The sequence below is a fragment of the Onychomys torridus genome, chromosome 7, assembly GCF_903995425.1.
Source record: "Onychomys torridus chromosome 7, mOncTor1.1, whole genome shotgun sequence".
NCBI classification, from domain to species: Eukaryota; Metazoa; Chordata; class Mammalia; order Rodentia; family Cricetidae; genus Onychomys; species Onychomys torridus.
In genome coordinates this window covers 84,112,153-84,138,994 of record NC_050449.1, presented here as the reverse complement: position 1 = coordinate 84,138,994, position 26,842 = coordinate 84,112,153, and the positions used below count along the sequence as shown (strand labels likewise).

Here is a 26,842-nt window from a genome sequence, read left to right as displayed (position 1 = left end):
GGGAGCCAGTTACTCAGCAACAGTACAAAAACTCATCCATGGGTTTGGTAGGTTGCTAGAGACTGGTGATGTTGTGGTAGATTAGCTTTCTCTCTGCTCTGTCATTATTCTACAACAGTGAAGCAAAGCCACATAGTTACCAAATCATGTTGTTTTCCTCCCACAGACATTTCCCAAGGCTGTTTATCCACTGTAAGGTCAGAGCCGTGTACTTCCCTGTTTTGAATTGATCTATATTGTCACTTATATTTTGGTTCTTGTAAAGGACCAAAAAAAAAAAAAAAATAGGTGAGTCAAGTTTCAAAATCTATTACACTGGACATATATACATTAAATTAACTTGCACCCGGAGGCATTTTTCTAATTTCTTTTTCAAAGAACTGCTTTAGATGTTTGGAAAATCACTGGACTGTGGATGGGCACAACCTTAGATACCTCTTCCTCAAACTGTAGAGTGGATTTCTCTTTTCTTGAGTGATTTTTTTTTTTTTTTTTTTTTTTTTTTTAGCGGAAACTCAGTAACTTTCTGACAAAGTTCTCATTCACTCTTTTCATTGGTGATATTTGGATAAAAGGCCAGACTATCTGGATGACAAGTTAAGAAGCCAATGACAAGCAGAAAATAGTACTTTAGAGCATCTGGCCACTGGATGACTGTGATGTTACTCATTTTTTTCCTGCAATGAAGATTTAGTAATATGAAACCACGATTGATAAAAAGGTGCTCACACCTTGCTGGAAAGAATATATTTGTGGCTGACTTTTGTCTCCAACTTATCTTTCCTCGCTGGCTCTCACTTCCCAAATGCATTTTCACTTCCCTTCACAAAGTCTTGAGGAGCCCACGTGGAATGCACATGGAATACAATTCAAAAAACCAGTACCTAGGCTCACAGGACCATGGAGTTCAGTATAATGCCAAAGCCTTAACAAGTCTTAAGAGTGACATTAACACCATCAGGTTCTTCAGCTTTATTCTATACTAAAAGAAATTCTCACTAATTTTTCTTAGGGCTTTAAAAGACTGTGTCTCTGCTTCGGTGCTGGACTTACAGTATTGTTGAAATTCTCAGAAAAGCAACATTATAGTAGCCCCTGGATTCTACCCAATCCTCAGGGTGCCATGAGGTTTCCACATGTAGAAAAGCTCCCAAATAGTTACCTAATTCCATGAGGGGCTAAGGGACACCTAGGAAAACAGGAGTGAAAAAGGAACAGTTACAGCACAGCCAGCATTTACCCCTAAATGTTTCAGGGATTCCCTATTTAACACACAAGCTTATCAAATGTGTTACAGTATTTTTAAAATGTTGGTCTGATTGTTCTTAAAGGTACAGGAATCAAATCGGAGTGAATTTGTATCCTTCCGTGAGGATACAGGGCTAGTAATCAATAAACAGACTGCCTCTTCCCTTCTGATGTCACTATGTTGCCAGCGAAATTTGGGCCTGGTGCTCTCTTGCTCAATAACAAGGGTGAAGCCTGAGTTGGTAAGGAGATGAGTGTCATTGACTGTGTCCCTAAGCTGCCTTAGCCACTTGTCACTACAGAATGGGTGACTGCCCTAGAAGATAAAGTGATTCTAGAGAGAGTCTCGCTATGGACACTTGGAGACCAAAGAGTTCAATTCTTGGACCAAGGTTGTACGATTCTACTCTTCATGAAAAATAAGAAAGAAATGATAGATAAATAGATAGATAGATAGATAAATAGATAGATAGATAGACAGATGATAGATAGATGGATAGAAATAGATAGACAGACAGACAGACAGACAGACAAACTTTAACAAAGTTAGAAGGAAATGGTGATGCTCCCAATAGCCTGGAGCAGAGTTCCTCTTTCCTCTACCCTTACCCTGGGTTCTTTGCTGGGACCAGGAAGTTTCAAAGGCAGAACTGTTCTTTTCCAAAAGCCTACTGGAAGATGTCAAAGGAGCCACCCTCCGAACACCTTCTTTTCTTTCCACAATGTGAAGTGGTTTTGGCACAGAACAGGCAGTGCCTTGCCAGTTTGCCACTAGCCTGCATGGGATAGCAAGTTGCAGATTGGTTGGTTTTTAGGATCTCCTCTCTAGTCCTGACTGGGCAATCCCAGAGGCTGAGAGGACTCCAGGCTACCAAGACACAGCAGAGTCCAGACCTGGGAGAGCCTGGTGTCTGCCTTTCGTAAGTGTCTATCTTCTTCTTCTTCTTCTTCTTCTTCTTCTTCTTCTTCTTCTTCTTCTTCTTCTTCTTCTTCTTCTTCTTCTTCTTCTTAAGTTTTAGAACTTTTCCCTCTAGGAATCCTTGGGCTACAAGCTAGTTGTTCAAGATACTATCTAAGATCACCTACCATTCTCCCCACAGTATCTATCACTCTCCCACTCCACACAATTGTTCACTCCAGTCAGGATCATCAGACCAAACTTCTCAGCCATTAGAAAGAAGTCAGGCATACACCTCCAAGATGTGACATCTGGGAAGAATTTGGGGGTCCAAAAAGGGTACTGGATTCTACCAGCAGAGACCACAGTGGAAGTAAGGGACTGATCTTGTGATTAAGATGATTCTGATACATTTGGGAAAAGTTCTCTAGTGGCAAGCCAGATAAAGACACAGGGAGCATGCTAAAACTCACCAGTCATGGGAGTGTAGCCTTCCAGTCTTAAGGTTGAAAACCTGTACAGATCCTTCTGGGGACCTCTGCCTACCTGGAGTTCTAACAAGATCCCTGCAAGCAGCTGTGCCTACATCATACCATCAGTTTAGGCAGATTTGGAGCCAATTCCCTATCTTTTTCCAAGTTTGTTCACTTCTTACTAGTCCCTGGGCCTTGTGCTAAGAATCAGAGGTGGTTCATGAGAGTCTACAAGCTTAGGAAGGCATCCTTGCCAGACAGACCCCTGAGCAATCATTTATCTTTTCTCTTCTGAAATGTAAATTAGTTGCTGCCATTAGTGTCATTGGGGTGAGATTGTGGGCAGAGAGATCTCTCTCCAGTCATTGTTTCGACAGGTCTCCTATTTTGTTATCTCAAGTGGCAGGCCCAAATAGAATCCTGCTGAACCATGAAGAAAGATGGGGAAAAGGACGAGCAGCCGTAAGAGAGCCGCAAACCTCTCCTAAGATGATGAAGCAATAACTGGACACTGGAAAAGGAAAGCATCCAATCATTTATTTCCAAATTACACAGCAAAGAGAAGGCACATGTACACAAAGACTTTTGGAGGGAAAAAACTCATTTTATTTAACTTACATGTACATGTTTTCAAGAAGGTTGAAAACCTTGAAAAGCCTCAGCTTTCAACTTTGTTTTTATTGAACAATCACTGTCAAATACACACAACAACTTTTTTCTTTCAGGTTAGTTCATAATTTAACTGCTGTTAAGGGGAGAGATTTTTCAGATCACAATGTGGATAGACAAGGTACCAATAATCTAAGGGTTGACTCAGACCTGTGTATATGTTAGTGATGATTATAAAATACTTGCCTGACTGTTTAATTCACATCCATTGCAATCATTATATTCTCCCATAAATTAGCAATACAGACATATGGAGAATCAAGTAAACAAACAACATCAATATAAGAGACATTTTGCAGCAACTATAACCGATCACATGGGTTACAACTTGGGGAAAGGTCTTCACAAATCATTCAGTAAGCACATAGGGTAGGGGGATGGGCACAATCTTATTTAAATCACCTTTAGAACTACAGTAGGGAGTTAAGAAGATCTGAACAGGGGCAAAGTTTCTTTTCTAGGCACAATATAAAATGAAGAACTGCACACAGGGGAAGGGGTTGGCATGTGCATGCACTTTTTGGTCACTATCTTGTAAACCAAACTTTCTGGACTCCAAGATAACAGTAATAATAAAGGAAATATTAAAATGTTTCTCTTGCTTATGCTACCATCCTTTAGATTAATGACAGAAAGTGTGTGCTGATTGCTGCTAGTGGTGAGGAAACACAACAGATCTAGTTATAGCACAAGTTTCTTTGAAAAAGGGAAAACTTAAGCATCCATCACTTATTGGCAAGCTTAAGTTCCAAGAACCCCAGGTAGGAATATTTGGAGCCTGAGAGATCTCCAAGAGAATCCATCCAGTTTAGTAAACCTGGGCTGATGAGATGCAGACCAGGACAGAAAGCATAAACACAAGAGCATAGACTTGGGACACATACCCTCTGCCTCTACCTTCTCGCATTACCTAATATACCAGTGTTTGTGCAAAGGGTCTTCCAACATCTACACACATCACCAAGACTGAAACTACACAGTGCTTTTGTTTTTTGTTTTTGTTTTTTTTCCTCTTAGCAAAACTTATCCCTAAAGTTATCTACTGGTGGAGTGTAGGGATTTTTTTTTCTTTTAAGACATTTGATTTTATCTCTTTAGCAATGGTTTGAAACCAATGGGGCAAAGTGAGTTTGACAGAGAGGAGAACAAATCGCTGACAAAGAACCTTTTACATTTCATCAGCGTTGTTAGGACGACAAGCAAGAATGTCTCAGATAATAACTCCCACTTCAAAGATTTCTCAGCTCAATAGAAGGCAGACCATCCTTTTTATTCAACCACAAGGACAGGCACTAAAGAAGACGCTACTGTTTGATTTTTTTTTTCCACCGTGTTTATTTTTCCCCTATTCACTAGGGTACTTGGATAAAATAAACAACAAGACAATTAAGAGAACATGGACTTCTAACTTTGCTGCCATCTTCTCCATCCCCTTGGCCTTGGGCTTTTCAGTTTGTGTCCAAAGCCTTCCCAAACCTAAGGCTACCACACAGTGGCACATCCGAGGAAAAGTTTAAGGGGCTGCGACACTTCTAGGGTGAGGAAGCAGTAGAGCACCTCTGGGGAATGCAGTGGAACTAACTGTCCCTGAGGCGTGCTTAACAGCTCCCTGTACTTCCCAGGTTGGCCACCTTCGTCCTAGCTCCCCACTGGGCTCTGTGTTGCTGACACTCGAGCTGGGGATGCTCCTTTGGTAAGTTTCTCAGGATGCTCTAGTCATTTACTCTGACTCTAGGGCCTATGGGCGCTGTCAAGATGTTCGGGAGTCCGGCTCCTCCTCCCTTTCTTGAAAGAATCCCTGGTACCAAAGCCCCCCTACATCAGGGTGCAGGGTGAACCCCTAAACACTGGCAAGACAGGTCCTGGGAGGAAGTATATACTGGAGAGCACGGTGACAGTATTAAATGGCGTGAAAGCAAAGGTCAGCGCAAATGTATCTTAATAGAGTGTCCGCAGTGAAGTGTGCCGCCTTTGAAGCGGCCGCTCCCCGCGCGCATTTCCATGGCGAGCCTAACGCGGCGTGCTGATGCACCGTCAAACTCACACTTTCAACCCCAAAACCCGACTCTTTGAACAACCCGAGCTTGATTGGACCTTTCTCCTTTTCTTTTCCCTCTTACAAACCATTTCCTCGCCTTTAGAAACTCGCCATCAAACCCAAATACGCCCTCTGATCACCGCAGAAAGCAGAAACAAAGAAGGCTGAGCGGCGATTCAAGCGGCCCTTTTCTTCCCTTGCATTATTATCCATTTTTATTATGATCGGGAACAAGTGCCCATTCGCGTGGGTTTTGTTTACCGGAAATTAAATGAAAATGATTTAGTCCGCGTCAAACAAAAATATATACTTGTATACACAAGAAAAAAGGCCTGTTAGACGTAAATATTATGTCCTTAATGAAAAGCCTGGACGGGCTCCAGGCTCGGCCTTTCAGGATTTCAGTGAGACTTGCCCATTGCCATAGAAATCCTAACTTACCATGAAGATGCACCGTGGCGAAGAAACACTGCTTTGTGAGTGAGCCCTTTGATGTCGCAGGCGCAAGATGCCGGCGCTCAGCTGCGCAGGGCAAGATTACCTTGCAAGCAACATCTGTAACAAGCAAATGAAAAATTAAAGGCGATTAGTGATCGGCCAAATATTTTTATTTCATTTCGTTATTTTGGACTAGGGTGAACGGCAAAATGAAGTGTTTTGAAACAGGAGAGAAAGAAAGGAGCCCTGTTTGAGGCGGGGCAGCTTTATAATATCAGCAGAGGCATCAAGTCCCACAAATGTTCTGTGTACCTTGGCAGCGAGGTTAGTACTTGCCCATGGGAACAAGTTCTTTGCTTCTAACTGTCCCAGGCTGCCTCTGGGCTAGGTTGTAACTCAACAACAGGTTCACTAGAGCTACTTTGGAAAGCTTCTGGATTTCATTAGGGGTGAGCACTCCATTCCAGCCAAGGTGGTTGCTTTATTGGACAGAAGTTGTGGGGTCTGTGGGACCCAAGTGAGAATTTTCTACTGAATTTTGAGCAAGAAGGGATACAAAAACAATGCAGCCAAGTTCTCGTGGTGCGAAGACTTTTTTTTTTTTTTTTTTTTTTTGTCCAGCTTTTATTGTATCTAATGTACCTATTTTTGGTGGCACTGGGGAGAACCGGAGAGTTTCATGGGAAGTGGCCAAGTCTCTACCACAGAGTTACACCCTCCAGCCTAAGGGCTCAGGTTGTAATGTTGAGTTCCTAGGGCCTTCCTTCCGGGCAGAAATGCTTCACCTTTCCCACGTATTAATTTCAGATTTGTAGTGACCTGGACAAGTCTGCCTGTACTGTCTGTCCCCTCTCCTTTGCCATCATTCTTTCCTTCGGTGTTTTTCTCTATTTAAATTTCAGCTAGGGTTTTGAGGCAACTCCTCCTTCCCTACAGAGGGTGGCAGACTAGAAGCAAGCCCCCGTGTTCTCCCTCTTGAGAACTGCAGAGGCCTTGCTCTCTGCCTCCACCAATATCTGATTTTTTTTTTCCAGGAGGACTTCATAACCAGCACATCAAATACATTCAACTCTTATAATGTTGTTGCTCTTTATTTCACACATGCCCACAAACTTTTTAAATAAAGCTAACATTGTGTCGTTTCTGACAAAAACGCTATTAGAGAATTGACACTGTTCTGTGAGGTACATGCATCCCTGGCTGTGGAGACCTTGATTCAGTGATGACATCCCCCAGCTCCATATCCCTGACTGGAGCACCTGAGGTTCTAAACAGATGGGGGCTGGAAAAAGTAAGCCTGGAAGCTTCCCAACTCAGAATTCTTGAAAACCTTCTAGCTTTCCTTTGTCCATGCTTCCTATTGTTTTGGACTTACTCCCCACTGCAAGTACAAAAATGTAAATCGAATTTGAGAGCTGTCAGAGCAGACTTATCTCTGTGCTCTGGTAGGCATTGGGATTGGAGGTATGCTGTATCCCAAGAAAAGGGGAGAGCACCCCCCCATTACTTATCTCCCTTACAGAGGTGGCTGGAAAATGCTGGAATTCTGTGTTTCTTTGTTGTTGTTTGCTTATTTTGTTGTTGTTGTATTTCAAGACTAGCCAAGGAACAGGAGAGGGTATGGTGGCAAAGGAAAAGATAAATGGGCTGCGAGAAAATGGTTGTGGAATTCTGTCTGCCACCTCCTGGGCTCTGAACTCCTCCGGTTGGGATTGATGAGCAAGAGGAGGAAAAGAAAAAGAGTCTGCGCCTGGGAGCTGGGGAAGCAGTGGCCCAGGCCTCACGGAAAATCTTTTTCACCCCTCCACACCCACTGGGAAAATTTATAGCTTTACTTTTGCCACCCGCCGTTGTCAGAATTGTGAATAAATTCTAATAAGTTTTTGTTGTCTTTTTTTTTTTTTTATCAGTCTCTTTATCCCAGACATCGGTTTCATGGCTAAAGGAGAGTACAGAATGTGAGCGTAGAATGACCACTTTATGTTTTTGTATACAGATCTAGTATCAGCATATTCAATGACCTCCAGTAACTTTTAGCGGGCTCTATCTGCTCGCCTGCCCTCTCCTCTCCCTCCCTTCGTTCCCGGCCTACTCCTTGAAGCCTCAGTGGCGGAGCCTAGACTCCACTCGACATAAACCAGAGCCGCACGCGGGTAAGCAGCCCTGATACTGGAGGCGGTGGTAGCTGCGGCTGGGCCCAGAGGTGGCGTGAGGCTGGAGTGGGGGCGCTGCAGAGTCAGCCTGCACTGAGCCAGGAGCCCGAACACACGTACCATTCGCTCATGTCTGTGCCACGCACCGCCACCGCCGCTGCGCAGGCTATCGGGTGCTCACGGCCGCTTTCTAACGAGGGAGACGTGAGAGCGGACGGTATTGCTGAGTCGTAGCCAGAGCTGGGTGGCGGCGAGCGACCGTGAACTTTCATGTGCTTCCGCAGAGAGCTGGGGTGCGTGTAGCACTTGTCACACCCGCGCACCTTGCACATGTAAGGCTTGTCGCTCGTGTGTACGTGCGAATGCTTCTTGCGGTCGCTGCTGTTGGCGAAACGCCGCTCACAGCCCTCGAACTCACATCTGAAGGGCTTCTCGCCTAGGAAGGGGGGTAATGCAGAGACATTAGAAGGGTGTGGGCTGCGTCCCAGTCTCCGGATTGTACCCTTCCCGTTGCTCTTTTGTTTTCAGCAAAAGACCCACAAAAGATTTTCAGAAATTACTTTCCTGTGTGCTTTAGGTCTGACACCCCTCCCCCACCCAATGAGAAGAGGAAGCCCGCTCCTACAGACTGCCACCCCTCCCCCTCTTCGTCCTGTGCCTGGGGGTGGGGGCGGGGGGCGTCGGAGGAGGAGGAGCGACCGTGACTACTTCATAGTCATTTCCATTCTAAAGAACCCTGATCCACGCACGTTGTTTTCCTCCAACTTTAATCTATGAGGAGACTGGAGCACCTTTGTCCAAAGAATCGAGTTGATAGAGGAGTTCACGTTTGCTGGATTTGAAGTTACTGCCCAGGCCATCTGTCTCTGCCCTAGTGAGCTTTGCCCAGCCATCCGCCGGACGCATACTCCATCCTGGTCCAAAGTGTTTTCTAAAGTAGGTTTTGTGCAAGTGCCAAGGCAATGAGAGGATGCGTAGTGCGTAGTGTGGGAAACATTCTGAGCAATGATTCCCCTTAAAGGCTGTTTTTCCAGGAAATAGAGGCCCCTCTACGTTTCACTCACTGAAGGCAAACTACTGCAGCATTCTTCAACTCTTGGGGAATCTAATCTATCTGAAATCCCTCAAGATAATGTTTGCCGCTGATAATATTTTATTGTACGGATCCGTCAGTATTGCGGAGACCTTGTCGAGTGTAGGGGGGGTGGGGGACTCTCAGTCCAAACTGACAATTCCAGGTTTATGGTCGTCCCCAGACAATTCCCGCCTTCCTGAGAGCCCAGAGGCCAGTATGGGAAAGTAGGCTCAGACCAAGACCGATCTTAAGTCTCTGTTGAAATCACAGCCCCTGAGTGTAGCAAGCTTCGATGAGTGCCTGCCACCGGTAAGCCAGGTCCGCCTCCTCTGACCACCGGATGTACTGCTGGTCTAGGTAAAACTGCAGGAAGGCAGGGAAACGCACAAAGCTTCGGGAATACTGGTTGGGCCAAGCCTTATTCCAGGAGTTCTTTGCTGCCTGAATTTGCTGCTCTGTGGAAAAGGAAAGACCCACCCACTACCAACCCAGAATTTCAAGTCTCCGGCTCAGCTGGCATTGTTTGGGAAAGGAAAGTGGAGGGTGTCTGTGCTCTAAGCAGCTGATAGTCCTGGGGTGATCAGGGGTGCAAGAATCTCTCTAGCAACTGACTGGGGAGCAAGATGCTCCACTGTTGGCTTTGTGGCCTCTTCTTCCGTGCTTTACAGGAAAGACTCTCTGATAAAACCAACAAAGACCCCATTCCACCGCGGCGTTGACGCTCAGGTTGAGACTGAGGTTTACAGTAACCTGCCTGCCTTTGGCTCGGGCCACAGCGGGTGATCCCGTCTCTCCCGCACTGTCCACCGATAGGGCTCACCCTTGCTGGAGTACAGCTGGTGCACTAGGGTCCTCTGGAAGATGTTGCCCGCTGCCGTTTTCACAGGACAAGGCACAGTCTTACGAAAAAGTGGAGATGTATAATGAACAAATCAGTGTCCCTATTTGTGGCCGGATTTTTCTCCTCTGATTCCATCAGCGTTCCCAAACTTTCCTCCCTCCCTTCCCATTCTTCTTCATAAGATAACTTACAAAAAAAAAATCATTTGAAACCCACAAAAGAGAATAAGATTTTGGGGGGGGGGGGGGGAGGGGGGTAGAATTTGAGATTAGAATTTAAGAATAGAATTCCCTCACCGGGGTGGGGTGGGGGAGAAAGAAAAAAAAATTCAGCTACACATATATCCCATTCCAGCGTCTCCTCGTGTAAAATAGAGAAGTATTTCGCTCCAGACGAGAAACAGAGAAGGGGGTGGGTGGGAGAGGGGAAGCAGGTACTGAAATGCTTCAGTCCCAGGGAGTGATCAGGCCCCTAGGAGGCCAGTGCAGCTGGGCCTTAGCGTTCCCCAGCTGCAGGAGGCGCCCTGGTCTCTGCGCTTGACAGCCCTCCCCCCCCCCCCCCGTTACCCCCGCCACCCCTCGCCCTTCCCCTCCCCCAAGTCCCTGCGCGACGCCCTGGGTGGGAGGGTGGACCCTGCGGCGCCGCCGTGCTGGGCCTGTCTCGGGCGGGAGGACCTGAGTCCTGGCTGCGCCGGGTAGGCCGCGAACCTCCGGCCCGGTCTTCGGTCCCGGCTCCGGAGCCCGCTTCCGCGCGGGCGAGCGCAAAGTTCGCCGGCTTGCAGGACGCCTGGCCAGCGCCATTTTCTCGCACTTGTGGCTCGGTCTGTTTTCGCGATGACTCCGCCCCAGAGCGGCCGGGGCACCGGCCTGTATCCCCCCCCCCCTCCACTTCCACCCCCCCACGAGGGCTGACTGACTGCGGGGAAAGGTGGGGAGAGCCCAGGGCAAGGGTCCCGGGAGGAGCGCCAGTAGGGGAGGTTGGCACGGCGCGCGCTCCTGGCCCGCGCCTCCCTCGCCGCCGCCGCACCATTGTTCCCGGGTCTCTGTCACCGCTACAGAGGGAAACCTTTCTTCACCCGCCGCCTCCAGAGCCAGGCCTGGGAGTCACATTCGGGACAATCTCAGCTAAGAAATCTGCTCCTGATCGCCGCTTCCGCGACTCGATGGAAATGAAACGCCATTAATATTTGAAAAGGCAATTATTTTCCTGTTGAATCGAAAACTGTCTTCATGAATAATTTGTAGAGAGTTCTATTGCCATTTGAGAAACATTTTGTTGCTGCTTTGCCTCCTCCTTTTCTTTCCATTACTTAGGACATTTGAGGGAGACTCCGAACAGGGGTGGCTCTGTGGAGTTTTGTTTTGTTTTGCTTTTTTTTTTTTTTTTTTTTAACCCAAGCTGTAATGAATCAGGACTAAGACCGAAAAGAACACGCAGAATTCTGCCTTGCGTCCACGCAAACCTGAGAGCCAGCCAGGCACACTTGTGCTTCTCTGATGTAGGTCGATTGCGCTCAGAATTTAACCATTTTCTGCTTCACAGACTTCAAACAGTGGGCCGGCAAAGAGCAGTAAAAGTTCTTCAAAATCCCTGCCATTAAAGATGAGTTCTTTCTCCAGCCCCGGATTGTGCATCCACCTTCCAGGTGCTGTCAACCAGCCCCTGGAGCAGCAAGTCTGAGGGCTGGAATCTTGGTCTTACTCATCCCTCTGTCCCTGGGAATAGAACTCCGGGAGAGAGGAGCAGATGAATGACAGAGATCTCAGAACGTGTTTTAGAAAACCGTACAAGATGTTTGCAGACATGCTAGGGGATCAAGAACAACATCCAAACTGGACTTGGGTCTTGCCTCAGCCTATGGCAGTCTCCTACCCCTAAACCTCATGGAGAGGGCAGTTTGCAGCAAGACTCAGCAAGCTTTATCCCTTGACAGTGTAACCATCGAGAACTTTGACTCTTAAAAGGGTTATTGTCCTAAAAAGAATTGTAGAAAGGAAAGATACAGCCCGGAGCACCAAGCTGGACTTCTGGTCTTCGTATCATTTCTTCTCTTTTCCCGCCTCCAAGATGGGGGAGGGGAGAAGACGCTGACTTCTTAAACTTGGGGGGGGGGGGAGTAAGGAGAGTCAAAGGGTGGCTGCTAAACTAATTAATGTAACTTCACAGGCTGTTCTGAAAGTGTGAAAACTTTCTTCTTGCAATTGTATTAATTAGATGCTTCTGGCCAGAGGAGTTCAACCCCCAGCCTCCTTCACTGAGCTCCTTTGCTTTCCGTTAACTAGAGCTAACAGATGTGGTTGACACATGTCCCTATTTCACTTAACAGCTCAGTAAATGACATTTAAGGCAGTGGGTCCCGTTGGGTCTCTACTAAAATAAGAACGAGGGTTACCCAAAAATGTCCCTTCTGTGGAGCCAACAGTACAAAAGCAGGCCCCCAAGGCTCATAAATCCTAAAGGAGGTATTATGAGTCAGATGACCCCTCAATCCAGGTGAAGTTAAAGAGGGGACGGAGTTTCCAAAAGTGATCTGTAAATGTGAGACAATAGTCCCCACTTCCGTTAAGATTTGGCGGGAGACCATGCTGTTTTAAAACTGTCTTAAAACTAAACTTTAGGGACTGGGGATATAGCTCAGTACCCAGGGCCCAGTCTTTATATCCTAAATCAAATCAAATCTCTAAGCTAGGAGCACCCATTTACCAACAGGGATCCCAACTCTGGAACCACTCTTCCCACACAGCCTCTGGAAAACGGTGAGTCTACAGGCAGAAGCTGCTAATGACCATTTTATAAATCTGGCTCATGGAAACAATACCAAAACTTGCCTCCCTCCTCCCCTCGGCGGGAACTTAAGGAAATTCAGACCCAAGGGCCTGTGTCCCCTGGGGCCGCACGAGACAGACAGCACTGAGTACTGACCTGTATGTGTTCGTTTGTGTATTTTGAGATTTTCTGATCTAGCAAAGACTTTCCCACACCCTGGGAAAGGACAAGGGAAGGGCTTCTCGCCCGTGTGCACGCGGATGTGATTTACAAGTTTGTATTTGGCTTTGAAGGGCTTGCCCTGTCGCGGACACTCCTCCCAGAAGCAAATGTGGTTAGCCTGCTCTGGGCCACCGACGTGCTCCACGGTGACGTGCGTGACCAGCTCGTGCATGGTGCTGAAAGTTTTGGAGCAGGGGCGCGGGGATACTGGGCCGTCACCGCCTAGCCACTTGCAGATGAGCTCCTGTTTGATGGACTGGCGCATATAGCGGAAAAAGGCTCCAGGGCCATGGGGTGCGGCGAGGTTCACGGTCAGGTTCATGCCGCCATAGCCGTGCAGGGCTGTGGCTGTTGCCAAAGTGTCGCTGCGGGCCGTAGGCCCCGGTGCAAAGGGTTCCGACCTCGCATACATGTCTCCAGGGAGCCCCAGACGCAGGAGTCCGTTCAAAGGACGGTTGTGGGAGGCCTGAGGAGGTTGCTCATGAAGGCCCGGAAATATCGAGGGGTTCGAAGCGGCGGCGGCGGCGGCGGCGGCGGCGGCGAGCTGGGGCCCATGGTGTCCACAGCTGCTACCTGTTGTCGAGACAAATAGCGTGTATGAGAACCGGTGGAGTGGGCTTCGCACTTTCCCCGGCCCCCGGGGACAAGTCCTGCCCAGCCGCATCTAGGTTTCTGGCGTTGGTGCTGGGATCTTGAGCAAATCGGTGCCAGCTGTGAACCTGGCGGACCAGGCAAAGCCCAAAAGCCTCTGCGTTCGTCCGGCTAGGCTGCAGTTCTGCTGTCCCCTGCGGAGCCATGAGCTGGAGAGGGGCAGTGATAATGGGGTAGGTGGGAGAGGCTACCAGACTGAGTCTGTGGGTGCCTGGGGGCACGGCCTCTGCTGCAGAGGTGTAAAGACCCGTATCTCAAGATTACTTTGTCCACCAACACCAAGGGGTGCTCCCGGGCCAAAGATGGAGGTGATGGGGAGGGGGTCATTTCGGAGGTGGTGACGTTAGAAGTGGTAGTGATTCTGAAGCATCCTAGACGTATATATTAATTTCAGTGTCCCACTGGGCCTGGAAAGGACCTCCTGCTGAACCTCGGCCTGGCAGCCGCCCGTACTACTGCAGTTTGGCAGTGCAGAGAAAGGACAACCGGGGGGGGGGGTGGGGGGGACTTATGCAAAGTGGTGGGGATTTTTTGTTTGTTTGTTTGTTTTGTGTTTTTCTTTTAAGTTTTGGGTTTGTACCCCACCCCTTTTCTGTGTCTTTAATGTCTGTGTGAAACCCCGGGCACTACAGAGGCGGCAGCAGGGCGCTTAAGGAAATGAATAGATTCGGGGCCGCGGTCGGGGCCACCGTGAGAACAATCGCCAATGTCGCCCATTGGCCAGTGGCCTGGCCCGACGTCAGTGATGACAGCTCTCTCCAGCTCTCTCTCTCTGTCTCTCTCTCTGTCTCTCTCTCTCTGTCTCTCTCTCTGTCTCTCTCTCTCTGTCTCTCTGTCTCTCTCTCTCTGTCTCTCTCTCTCTCCTCTTCTCTCCTCTCCTCCTCTCCCTCCCTCCTTTCTCTCCCTCCCCCAACCTCAATAGCATTTCACGCTTCCACTGCTCATGCGCTCTGATCCAGGCAGGAATTCTTTTCTCTTTTCTGTACACCTACCCTCCACCCCTACCCCATCCCTTCTAGAAAGCTGAGCATTGCTACCAGGCTCCTGGAACTGAGCAAGGTTAGGTTATGCATCTACCCATGACCACTCTCGGAGGAGTTGAGCATAGTCCTAGGCATTTTAGTAACCAGACCCCTCAAGAAGCTTAGAAAGTTTGTCTTTGAGTGCAAAGGAGAGGGTCCGATCAAGGCAGGAAAGAAGGCTGCAGACTGCCTGGAAGAGAGAAACTCCTAGAGTAGTGAACCTGGTACCCACTTTATTCTCTTCCTTCTCTGAAATTTTGTCTTCCCCCTCTTTCTCCCCTTCCTCGTTCTCACGCCCCATCCCCAACCTAACTCATGTCCTGTTTTGCTTCTTTATTCGCCCACCTCCCTCTTCTTCTCTACTCTCTTCTCAGTTAGCTCCCCCTCCCTTCCTTCCTCTACCCCCTTCCCTCCCCCACTCTGGGTGACAGCCCTCCTGGAAGTAGAAACCCTAGAATCCCAGCCTGACTAGAGAGATGGAACCAGAGGAGGCCGTGAGAAGAGGGGAGGGCAAGTCTTGTTTCAAACTCACTTCTGGCTCTCCTGAAAGAGCTCATATTTATCTCCATCATAGCTCATATTTATCTACCTGAGGGTATTCTGGCAAAAAAAGAAAAGAAAAGAACAAAGAAGAACAGACAAGAAAGACAGAAAGAAGGCGGCTTTGGACACACACATAAACAAATAGGAGGAACAGGTCCTTGCTCTCAAGGCTCTCTTGAGGGGACTAATCTCAGGGTCCCCTCTCTCCAGTGATGCCAGACGAAGGTTCTATGGGTGGAGACTAGGATTACTTTCATGGTCTCTGATCACTTGTTGCCAAAGCTTTAACCTTAATTCTTGCTATCTTTAGGACTCTGCAGAGGGGATACCATGGTTGACTGCATCCATGGCCTTCAGTCTAGAATTGCCACCATAGCTGGACCAGGAAGACCAATTGAGGATAATTTGAATTGTGGTTCAGGAATGACTGTCCCTTGTCTGCCCTAGGATCTGCTACTTTCTGAGCCCAGGTCACTGACTGTTTCTTCCTCATGGCCAAAAATGCCACTGGACATTTTTGGACCTTCCTGAGGGACATAGAACATATCCCCAAGACACAGACAGCCTTGGGTTTTGTTTTGTTTTTAAGAGAGTCCTAAAAACTGAAACAACAACAAGACCTTTAAGAAGAGGGAGAAGTTTGAACAAATTACATGGAACACTAACTTGGAACTGATGGAACCACCCCCTCCCTGAGGCTATCATAATCCATGAGTAGTAAATAAAGGTTTTGGGCTTTGTTTGTTTTGTTTTGTTTTGTTTTGTTTTGTTTTGTTTTTGAGATCCAGGATTGTCTAGAACTTGAATGGTTTTGGTCTTCTGCTCCTTGTGCCACTGTTCTCCAGGAGCTGGGTTTATAAGACGTCCACCACCACAAATGAGTTAATGCAGTGTGGGTAAAGGAACCGAGGACTCCATGCATGCTGAGCAAGTCCTCTACCAACTGAGCGACATTTCTACTCACTAAATAAGGCTTTAAAATTTTTAATAATTGACTTATTTTCTAAAGCTTGGTACATTCTTCATTCATCCCTGCTTGGGGCAAGGGATTTAGCAAGGGATTAACTTCCACAATAATTTCTCTAGCTTTGAATAGCCTGTATCTCTCTGCTCTGCATTAGGAAGGACTTAGGCAATTACAAACAGATTCTGTGAGCGCACTCACTTGCACATGCACATGCACGCTTGTGTGCTTGCGCGCGCGCGCACACACACACACATACACAAACACACAAACATACACACACAGAAGAAGGAGAGACTTTTGACTTGTGTTCCCTAAACCAAGGCCTTTTAAAACTAGACTCTGGAGTCCATCTTCTTTCCTGGCTCCCCCTCCCCCCCATATGCTTCCTTGAATTCCCTTAGTTGGCCCCTTTAAGGAGAGGTGCTGCTATCTGGTCCCTTGGCTTGTTTCCCCTCCCCCTTCATCTTTGGACAGTTGTTAACGAATTTCAGTGAATTTCAAGTCCTACGTCTGAGAAAAATGAAGAATGTACTCAGGTGACTCTGTACTAACCCCCAAAGGGCTTAAAGCAGAGCATACATGCTGCAAACAAAACTGTGTTCCTTCCTGCCCAACTCTTTCTATCATCAGAACCTCAGATTGAGATAGCAAGCCTGAGTGCAAGGGCACGTGTACCGTAACCCGGGAATTAAAATTCCCCTCCTCTCACCTCAACCGAGGTGATACACAATTAATTGTTCAGGATGTGTCAAATTCACGATCCATTTTAGCTTTTGTTAATTATTTTATTTGAACCAACGTGGGTTCTTAATATACATACTGTGACCCAATCCCTGTTAGTGCTTTGAGTAACAATACAGACTGAACACGGTTTTTTAAAAAAGCATTTTCAGCTATTTTCAGAACCATTTGGAAGCCTGGTGAGCATGCTGAACTCCTAACAGTCATGTGTCTGCTTCTCATTTTCACAGGAGAAGAAAATGTTAACTTTCCATTAGCAGGTTGTAGAGAGAAAGATTTAAAAAAAAAAAAATTCAAGTTTACAAACCTCCTGAATTGTTATGTACTGACCTGCGCATCTGAAGGCTAAAGAAACCCAGAAGTTTTATATACGTATCTGGTTAGTGTACAGTCTGACTAACTTTGCCCTTGAAGAGGTATGAACATGTGTATGACTTTTTGTGCCAGCAGCAAAAGGGCAAAGACATCTGATTCAGCCAAAATCACTGACAGTAGCCTGGCCCCATGGAGCTCCTTCCCAGATGCAGCCTTCTCTTAAAGCACTAAAAACATCTGGACCCATCCTGGGTAGATGTTTCTTGAGTAGCCAGGGGTCAGGTGACCTGCAGGTCACAGAGGCTGCCTGATCCTTGCAAAGTTCTTGGAGCCATATGGTCCATACCTCGGTTGGCTAAACATAACAATGGGACCAGACATTCTTTTAAGGTCCATTTCCCCAGAGACAGAGATAAAGAGAAAAATATTTCTTGTATCCATTTATATTCACTGACATAGAACTTTGAGCAATTATGTAAGGACCTTCAAGGTGTATTTCTAAAATAAACTCCAAAACAGCCTCAAGCTGATTAGATATGACAACTCATATAATGTCAATGTCCAAGAGGTATATTTTTGTCTTCCCAAAGGTCTTTTGGATGTCTCTGGACAGGGATCCCCAGTTTCAGAACTTGCAAATTGGTCAGAAGTGCTAATCTTCACTTGGGCTCAGCTTGCATCAGGAGCATCCTGCTTGGGTTGCAAAGAAAAGTGGGTGTTTGGGGCAAATGCTACCCCTCAAAAGCACTAAAGCTTTCATGAGGGCTCATGTGGAACAGATTCTGCCAGTAATCCTGCAACATCCTTCACCCTCAGATTCTCTGAAAATCAATGCCCAGAATCATATCTTGAGCAGTTTTGCTCACAATAGCCACTCATCGATGGCATAAACAAATGATTTCTAGTTTACTTTCTAGAAATAGGGTGGTTGTTCCATCTGTTAGGACTCAGAGCCTCACTAGCTGAAATGTCTGACCTCTCTTTTTGGGGAGTTGGAAGGATGGAGCTTAGGCATCTCAAAGAGCTGGGCTCTTTTTCCATCTTGATCTTTGAAACAATACTAAATTATGATTATCTATTAAGTTGAGGGTCCATGGCTCAGAGCCAGGCCAAACAGCCTCTGTCATCTGAATGTCCTGCTGCTAGATCTGCAAACACTTTTTCAGTCCCCCCCCCCCCCCCGTTTCTGACCATGGTGCCACTCAAAATTAGGTGTGTATCTCTGAAGAGGCTATCCACTGACTTCACGATTCCTGCAGTGGGAGGCATCTCAAGTCTTATGAAAAGAAACCATTTAAGCCCCAGAAGCTTGCCATATGTCCAATCCCAAATTATGCAAAGGAGGTGAGGTCTGTCAGGTTTTTTTAGAAGAGGAAATTTTTCCTAATTATGGAAATTTGGGCTTTCATCATCATTAATGGAACCGAGAGTATAAAAAAAATATACTTAGATGTAATTTAATTCCCAAGCAATGCTGCTTCTGCAAAATATCTTTTTAACAAAAGATTGCTATAAGAACATCCATGATAGCATTAAGGAGTCAAAATACTGAATTTATCTAATAATTGCACCTCTCTTTTGACTTCTACCATAAAATCATCCCAAGTAGTAGAAGACAGTCATTTCCTAACTTACTTAACTTCTGTTAAGAAGCTTGCCTTGCATACCAATAAGGGAATATCTTTGGAGAAAACATGGAGTTGTATAGTTGAAATGAGAAAAATTAGATGCCTGGAAGGGGGGGGGAGCCAGCCTTAAAGCCTGTGCTCATTCTAAATGGAATATGAAATTAAATTCCTCACAATGAAGGTATTTCTGACAGAGTGGCTGTCAGTCACTCTTGGTTCAGACACCACATTGTGGGAACTAGTCACTGCCACATTGCAGAAGGCTGGTGCCCCTGGTAAAGATGATGCATATCATGTAGACCCCATCACCAAGATCAAAGTCCGCCTCTTTCATGGAAGCCAATACATGTCAAACCTCATCCCAATCAAATTGTCTGGAAATGAATTCAAGATGAATATGTCATAGAATAATGTGACAGAGGAACTGCACAAGGTCAAGGGTGGTTGTTTCAATGATCGAGTACTCAAATATTAATTCTAGAACGTCCAGATGAGTAGGCATTGAGGGGCTAATCCTCAGGCTGCTGGTGGGATGTTGTGTCATTGATTTGTGTGCAAATGCATCAAGCACCAAGGTGTTATTCTAAGTTTCATTTGAAGTCTAGGGACGAGCCCAAACTCACATCTCAGTACAACAAAAGAGAAACAAACAAACAACAATACAATTTATGCATAAAAACACACAAAAAAGTAGAAAAAAGTGCCCCATCTTCAGCAAATCTCCATTTACAATAAGATTTTTTTTTTTTTACTCACTTGATTCTTTCAGGGTGTTTCTGTAAAGCCGCAATCGTTTCCTCATCACCAAGGAAGACTTGTATTTCATTTTCTGAGTTTGAGCCTGCTTGAGAAGAAAAGAACTGAATAAAACACTACCATACATGTCTCTGTGGCAAAAATCTGTGGCCTGAGTGTATGAAAGAAAGATGTTAGTTTGAAAACAATCTTTTAGCCTTTCTTTGATTGTTTTCAAATTTGGAAACACAAGGGGGAAAAAAGATTTCTAGGGATTACTCTTGTTTCTTGTAAAAACATATGGGTTGGTAACAAAAACATTGAAAAATCCTAATTTCACAGTTATAATTTTTATCGTTCATTTTTCTGCCTTGTAGGTAGAAGCATTCATTCAATGTCCAAAAATCTGTGGCTTCTAGAATTTGAAATTATGTTTCAGAAAACCCCATTATTTCTTCAAGTCAGTTATTTACTTTTGGTGAGGGGTGGCAGGGAGGGCCCTCTGTTCTCTAGGGGTGTGCAATTATGCTTAGTTATACTGTTGGGCTGAAGAAGCTTGCAGATTTCCAAATCCTGTTCTGTCTGTAGTAATGAATAATTCTTTAGTCTCACATGTCCCACCCCCACTTCTAGACCAACTTGAGAGCTATCACTGACTCCTCATTTTTCAAAGCTAATGTTAAATCCACTAGGTTAAAAATGTGTCATTTTGTTGCTGTTGTTGTTGTTATTTGGTACCAAGTTGCCTGTTAGTTGTAGTTGAAAAGTTCTCAAGATTGTCAGTGGCTGCAGCTCCCAGGCATTCGGCAGCCATATATCCTTGGAAGCGTTCTGAAGACCTCTGCAGCATCCACTAGGCCAGACTGAAGGCAGTGGAACAGCCAAACAGGCAATCCACCTAGCATTGACCCTAAATTTAGTGAGGAAGGACAAACAGCCATTGAAAAAGGTCTCAGGCTGGACAAACACAGCAAGACCTCAGTCAATGGGACGTCAGCCTGTCTTGACACTCTAGCCCACAGGACAAGTGGCTATTTAACTTGTTGACCCCCAGGCTAAATCCAAGTGGGGCTGCAGTGCCATCCAGGCTCTCTAATTTCTTATGTTCCCTCACCTCTCACTCAGACCAAACTACCACAAGGTTTTATCCTTTTTTGTTTCTTTCCCAGGCACGGGCCTGAGTAGACTCACCTGTTCCCAGAGGAAATTGTTTCCAATTCTTTCTAAAAAAAACAATAAAATCCTCCCATAAAGGCAACAAGCTCCTTCTAGCACAGACCAAGAGAAAAAGGAGGCCCAACTTTGCATTCTTACAGAAGGGCAGTGGGCTGGGTGTCCTTGCTCTGAATGTCCTCATGGCGGGATATCTGGTGCCACAGTTCCTGGTTGGTTGGCAATAATAGAATTTACTTGTTTGCTTCTGAGGAAAAGGGGTGTAAGTTTCCCTAGAAACTTCTGTCCACCCACAATGCTGGCACAGCCCAACTTCTAGGAGGTCTGTGGCTGGTACCCTTTTCCCCATGTGCATGTCCTTTGTATATTACAAATGGTCCCACAGGCATGCAAGCAAATGTATCAAAGGTTGGACCAAGGCAGACAAGAGGGGCCGTAAGTAGTTCTGCAGCAGCTCTGTGTAGGGAAATAGGGCAAACATCACTTTGGTCCAAATTTGAGACCATTTAGCCAGTGGTCTTGCTGAAAGAGCAGAGTGAGGAAAGACTTTGGGAAATGACCTTGGGCCCCTGAATCTGAGGTCCCCAGAATAAGAGATCCGAAAAGCTCTTTGATTTCTCCAAAATTGTTGCTCCTGAGGTGTCTTCCTCTACCAACTGGCTACCAACTCCAGGATGTATTTGAAACAGCCTTTATCCTGCACCTTGAGAGGAGAGGAGAGCGGTACCAGGGAGCCTCGCTGATTGATAGTGACGAGAGGATGCGGTTGTTGGTAGTGCAAAAGGTACGCTTTTATTTGAGGAATCACAGGGGTTGCCTGTTGTAAGGTGGACTCAGTCCACACAGGCCTGTCTAAGGTCAGAGGTCAACTAAAGCTGGTGACTTCCGTTCCACACTGATTAACTATCAGGCGTGAGTGAATACTTGCCGGAAAAACTTGGCCCTGGCAGGCTCAGAGCTACCAAGCCGAAGATGAAAGCCGCTGCTGGCCTTTGCTCGGATTGATCGCCAACTCCCTGGCTACCTTCCACCAGCCCTGAAGCACCAGGAAATGGAGCTGAGTGCCTGGGTTCTACTCACTCCTTTTTCTTACTCCTGTCCTCGAGAGGGTAGAGTTCAGATTCCCCTTGCTCTAGGCCGAAGGCTGGCAACCTTCGGGTGCCCAGTCAAGTCTAAACTAGTGGGATCACCTGCAGATAATCTAGTCTGGGTACTTAAGCCTTACTTTAAACATAGGAAGGGAAAAGCACGGTGCCCCAGAAACAGAGGTTGGAGTCACTGCCAAGCCTTGACATCCAAAGGTAGTTTCTGTAGACAGCGAATGCCCAGGACTCGAAGCAGCCCTCCCACACCCTCTCTCCATTTCTCAGACTTCGCTGTCTCCCACCTCTCCCTGTGGACCATTCATCAACTCCAAACTTGCAGACTTCGAACCAGGCAACTAGCTCTTTTACACTCAAATCCATTCCCTTCTCTCTTGCCAGTGATTTGTTACATGCCCCTGGGTCTAGGCTTTGGCTGGCCTGGTCCCCAGACCTAACCGCAGCCGGGAATCACATCCAGGAGAAAGAAAGCCAAGTCGCCAACCCCTGGCTCATGGCACATTACAGAGCAGATCCTAGAGTTAAAGTCCTGAGGCAGAACCAAGGATAAGGACGGGCGGGCAACCGGCCCCAGGCAGACACAGACCGCATCCTCAGTGAGTATCCGGATAAGTTCTATGATGTAGCCGCCCCCTCACAGCACTAACTTGATTCTTTGACCCTGCCCAGGGTAAACCGAAACCCTCCCTGCCATCCTTGCGGGAGGGAAAAGCAGAAAGGCCGCCTGGATGGGCTCCTTCACCCGCACCCTCTCGGTTTCCGCCATGATCAAGAAGGGCAAAACTGACTAAGTTGTGCCCTTCTTGTGCCCACGATGGGCACACCCAGGCACAAATTTTCAGAGGAAGAGGAGGGAAGACTGGCGGGGCAACAAGCTGTTTTGGGTGCCACCGCCAGCAGGAGCCTGGTCTGTCTTGCTTGCACCCACTCCTCCCGGGAGGAAAGAAAGGACTCATCCTCAACACTGCCCCTCGGCAGAAGGGCTCCTCCCCACCCCCTTTAGAATCAGTGGGGTGGGGCCTGTACCCGTGGTGGCTGTGTGTGTGTGTGTGTGTGTGTGTGTGTGTGTGTGTGAAGGCAGAGATGGAGAAAAAATTCTGACTGGGCCTATTTGCCCAGCGGGGTTTGGGTGCCTATGGCCCCCATAAGAACACTTGCTAAAAGGCCGGTGGGGGTACAGATCTTCCCGGTCTTACCCCCCTGGTTTCAAGCACTTACCCTGCTCCACCTGTTGCCCGGATCACCTCATTTCTGCACATCACTTTGGGGTGAATGAGGGGGGACCACACATCCCTCTAAGCCTCTGTTGTGGTTCCACCGAGACGGTCATCCTTCATTTCTCCTTCTCCAGCTTTCGGGGAAGCAGTTAGGGAATGTATGATGGAGCAGAAATGAGCCGTCAGGATGATATTTTAATGGCTTATATGTCACGTTGGTGCATGTGGCTTTGAACTGGAGCCGTTCGCGTTTCCTGCAGAGAGCGCCGCAAATCCCACTTGATAACTTCTACAACCCACAACTTTTTTTTTTCCCTCTCACATTTACTCTTACCTTGTATATTTGGAAGGGTTTCTTAAAAATACCCTCTGTCAACGTCCTCGGTGGATTTTCCACAGACTGGAGGAGAGAAGCTTGACTTTCTTTTTTGAAGAATTATTTTCCCTCCCTCTCCCAACAGCCGCCCTTCCCTCAGGTCCCCTCCCTGTTTTTTTTTTTTTTTTTTTTTTTTAAAGCAGTCAAGGTGGGTTCAATATTTGTTCTCCCTAGTGAAAGGCCAGTGCAGCCTCTAGAGGAAATATCTCCTTGAATATAAGATTTCCATAATTCTAGGATCCAACTTTCCCTTGTAGGAACAAAAAGAGCTGAATGGTGTTGGTATATCCTTCCCCCTAAACAAAATGTGATAGGTCAAAAAGGAGCCCTGCCACCTTCCGCTCCAGCTTTTTCTATCACTCATTAAGGGGTCCACTCAGATTATGGGAGAAGTGCTGGGCCACTGGACTCAGACTTGTTGCTGGGGGCAGAACATTCTTGATTTTTGTTTCCTTTTCTTGGAATTTCTATTTTCAAGCCCCACAAGCACAGGTGCTCAGTACAATCTCTTCAGACACAGGGAAACCATCCCCAGCCACAATCTGACTTCAGAGAGAGAGAGAGAGAGAGAGAGAGAGAGAGAGAGAGAGAGAGAGAGACTGAGACTTTTTTTAAAGGACAGCCTAATTCCAGTTCACTGTGCCCAAACCAGACTCTGGTACCGACAAAACAGAAAGGAGGCTAGAAGTAGGCAGTGCTGACCTTTCTTCCTCCAGCCCTAGGAAGCTAGCTGGCAAAGAGGGGGGGGGGGGAGAGAGAGAGAGAGAGAGAGAGAGAGAGAGAGAGAGGAGAAAAATCATTTCATTTTCCTTTTGCTTGGGCAAACTGGTAAGTTTTCTAACCGGACATCACGTGAAAGGATGAGCTGAAGGTCCCTTTGTCTGGAAAAGAGTTTAGAGCCTTGATTCAGCTGCAAAGAAGCCAAATGAAGTTAGAAACAAAGGGCAAATTGAAGGATTCCGACTCTTGGCTTTTTGTGTTTTCCTTACTAGAAAATAATTAGACCTAATGAATATGCAGGCGCTAAAGCTAAATCCTGGGCCAAGCTGATGGGCTTAGAACTGAGCTAAGGAGAAACGCGACCTCCATCGCCCCCGGCTCCACATCCGCGTGCATTTTTTGAAATGTATAAATGTCGCTCGGTTTAATTGATTGAGTTACAGGGATTTTCCCCCTGCTTTTACGTGCCATACTCCTCTACCTTTCAACAATCATTTTAATATATAGTCAATGGTTCTTTGTGGATGGGACAAAAAGCAACTACGCGCAGTTGTTGAATAGACTTTGCGCTGGGCAAAGACAGGTTAATCGAGGGCCGCATCGCGAAAACAAGCGAGTGTTGTATGTTTGCACGGAATCCAAATGTCTGCATTTTCCTAACTAAATCAAAGGGAGTGTTATTTCTTTTTCTGCTCACTCATCTGAAGGTAAGTAAATTTTCTCTGGCGATCAAAAGCCTGGTCGGCAACAAAGACCGCGCCCGCTTTTTCCACCGTCTTGTTGTGGCAAGTTGCGGAATTTCAATAACTGTGACAAGGGTGACTGATTTGTGAACTGGAGAAGGTTTGAATGTCACAGAATTTACATTAGTCCTATCTACCGGGGATTTAAATACCAAAAAAAGTATTCCGGGAATCTCTAGGGAGCTTTGGGAGATCCAGAGGAACAATGGCGCGTTGGAAATTTACAGTTTTACCTGAATGAAAGGGGCTGGGGATGGGAATGGGAGGGCAGAGTGAGCGGGCTGGGGGTGGGGGCAAAGCAGACTACGGGACCGGACCAGAGAAAAGGGAAATTAGTGTGGGGGAGAGGGAAATCGGCAACAGCGTTTCCAAACTGCCATAAAAAAAAAAAAGCCAAACAAACAAAAACAAACAAACAAACAAAACCCAACCCGACAAACCTCAGGAACCGGGAAAAGTTTAAGAGCTCCATCCACCTGTGTTTGGGGGTGAGTGGGCACGCAGGGAGGAAGCCTGGAAAACTGAGGCTTCGGGAGACACAGAGAAATCACGTTTCTAGGAAAGAGAGTGGAGTGCCCTCTCGCTCCGGAATCTTAAATTATAAACAGGAGAGAGGCCGGGCAAAAAGGAAGCAAACTTCAAAAGGAGCAAATAACAAAAGCCTCCTTTGCTGCCCTTGAAGGGGGGAGAAGGGGAGGGAGGGAGAAAAGAAAGTTGCTGAATCGGGACATTCTGGAAGTGCCTTTGGGGTGTTTATCAGCTGGTCCCCAACTGCTGCGCTACGAGACACCGGGGGTCTTTAGTCTATAATCGCTCAGTGGAGGTTTGGAGGAGAGGGGCAGAGGGATGAGGAGGGAAAGGGGGAGGGAGAATGTGAGGGGGGAGGGAAAGAGAAAGAGGGAGGGAGAGAGAAATTAGAAAGAGGAAGAGAAAGGGGGGAACTTAGAAGGGGAGACCAAGAGAAGGAGGGTGGGGGGGGAAGAGAGAGAGAGAGAGAGAGAGAGAGAGAGAGAGAGAGAGAGAGAGAGAGAGAGAGAGACTGAGAATGAGAGGGAAAAGGAATCGTGGCATTTTTTTTTTTTTTTCCGTGAGAAGAGGGGGAAAAATTTGCCAGGAAAAAAAAAAAAAGTTGCTACTCCTGGCAGCCCTGTTAGTCAAAAGGGGATGTCAAGCGCTTTACAATACCTGGGATTGATGAGGCGGGCGGGCCAATGAGCAGCGCGCGGCGCCACCGCGCGCCCTTCGTTGGCGCGGCGGCCTCGGGAGGGGCGTGTGGGGGGATTGCCGCCTCGCCAATCGCCGCCCGCGTCGGTCGCACGTGACGCCTCCCCCTGCTCCCATTCATCAAGGGGGGGGGGGGGACGACGACGGTGTCGTCCTTTCAATTCATTTATCTGCAGGAATGATTGCCGCTATCAGTCTCGCGCTCACCGCCCGGCTGAGGAGGTGAAAGTTTCTCCCCAGGAAGATAAACCGCAAAAGACAATATTGTGCATGATTTGCGCCTTTTCTTTGCTTTTTCTCCCTCCCCCCCCTTTTTTTTTCAAAAAGCAGAGAGGGGGAAAAGAGGAGAGTGAAAGAGCAAAGAGGAGATCCTGAGAGAAAGGAGAGAGAGAGAGAGAGAGAGAGAGAGAGAGAGAGAGAGAGAGAGAGAAGTGGAGGAGTGAGGAGGGGCGCGTTGCGCGAGAAGGAGACAGGGCGAGCAGAGGCGGCGGCTCTGGCGCTCACATTCCTCTATGCCACAAATCCGGGAAGAAGTTTTATTGGGGGGCTGAGATGTTCTATGCCTTTCCCCGGGCAGCCTTGACTCGAGGCCCTCTCGGCAGAGACTGAGCGGCGAGAAAGTGCGAGCCCGGCCGGCGCGGTTGGAGCGGCAGGCGCCGGAGCCCGCCTTCTACCGGCCGGCAGTCATCCGGCTTGCGTGCCTTTGGCCGGGCGGGCGCCGGCTTGCGCCCGGCCGCTGCCTGCTGGCTAAGACTTCGTTAGGTGGGTCGATTCCCCCTCCCTCCTCCTCTTCTTCCTCCTCTTCCTCCGCCTCCCGTTCCTCCTCCTCCTCCTCCTCCTCCTCCTCCTCCTCCTGATCTTCC

General features: G+C 47.3%; 2 protein-coding genes across 7 annotated transcripts; one reads left to right on the top strand and one right to left on the bottom strand.

Annotated features, from left to right (window-relative positions):
• Positions 1–3,160: 3,160 nt before the first annotated feature.
• Positions 3,161–26,301, bottom strand: Zic4 (Zic family member 4). 6 transcript variants are annotated; one of them, XM_036193532.1, is made up of 5 exons: positions 25,941–26,301; positions 22,918–23,170; positions 19,445–19,529; positions 12,756–13,394; positions 6,950–8,353 (listed from the first exon to the last, which is right to left on the bottom strand). In XM_036193532.1, the coding sequence occupies exons 3-5, from the start codon at positions 19,512–19,514 to the stop codon at positions 8,001–8,003; spliced, it is 1,062 nt and encodes a 353-aa protein (XP_036049425.1). In that variant the 5' UTR covers positions 19,515–19,529; positions 22,918–23,170; positions 25,941–26,301; the 3' UTR covers positions 6,950–8,000. The 6 variants fall into 6 exon arrangements, with proteins under 6 accessions (XP_036049423.1, XP_036049425.1, XP_036049424.1 ...); XM_036193531.1 differs by lacking the exon at positions 25,941–26,301 and adding an exon at positions 23,251–23,355; XM_036193530.1 differs by lacking the exons at positions 22,918–23,170; positions 25,941–26,301 and adding an exon at positions 3,161–5,881 and having other exon boundaries at positions 8,038–8,353; positions 19,445–20,548.
• On the top strand, positions 25,964–26,836 carry LOC118587631 (von Willebrand factor A domain-containing protein DDB_G0267758-like). Its single transcript, XM_036193637.1, has 2 exons — positions 25,964–26,201; positions 26,557–26,836. Exons 1-2 carry the CDS (start codon positions 26,158–26,160, stop codon positions 26,834–26,836), a joined length of 324 nt encoding a protein of 107 aa, XP_036049530.1. The 5' UTR covers positions 25,964–26,157.
• The last annotated feature ends 6 nt before the right edge of the window (positions 26,837–26,842 follow it).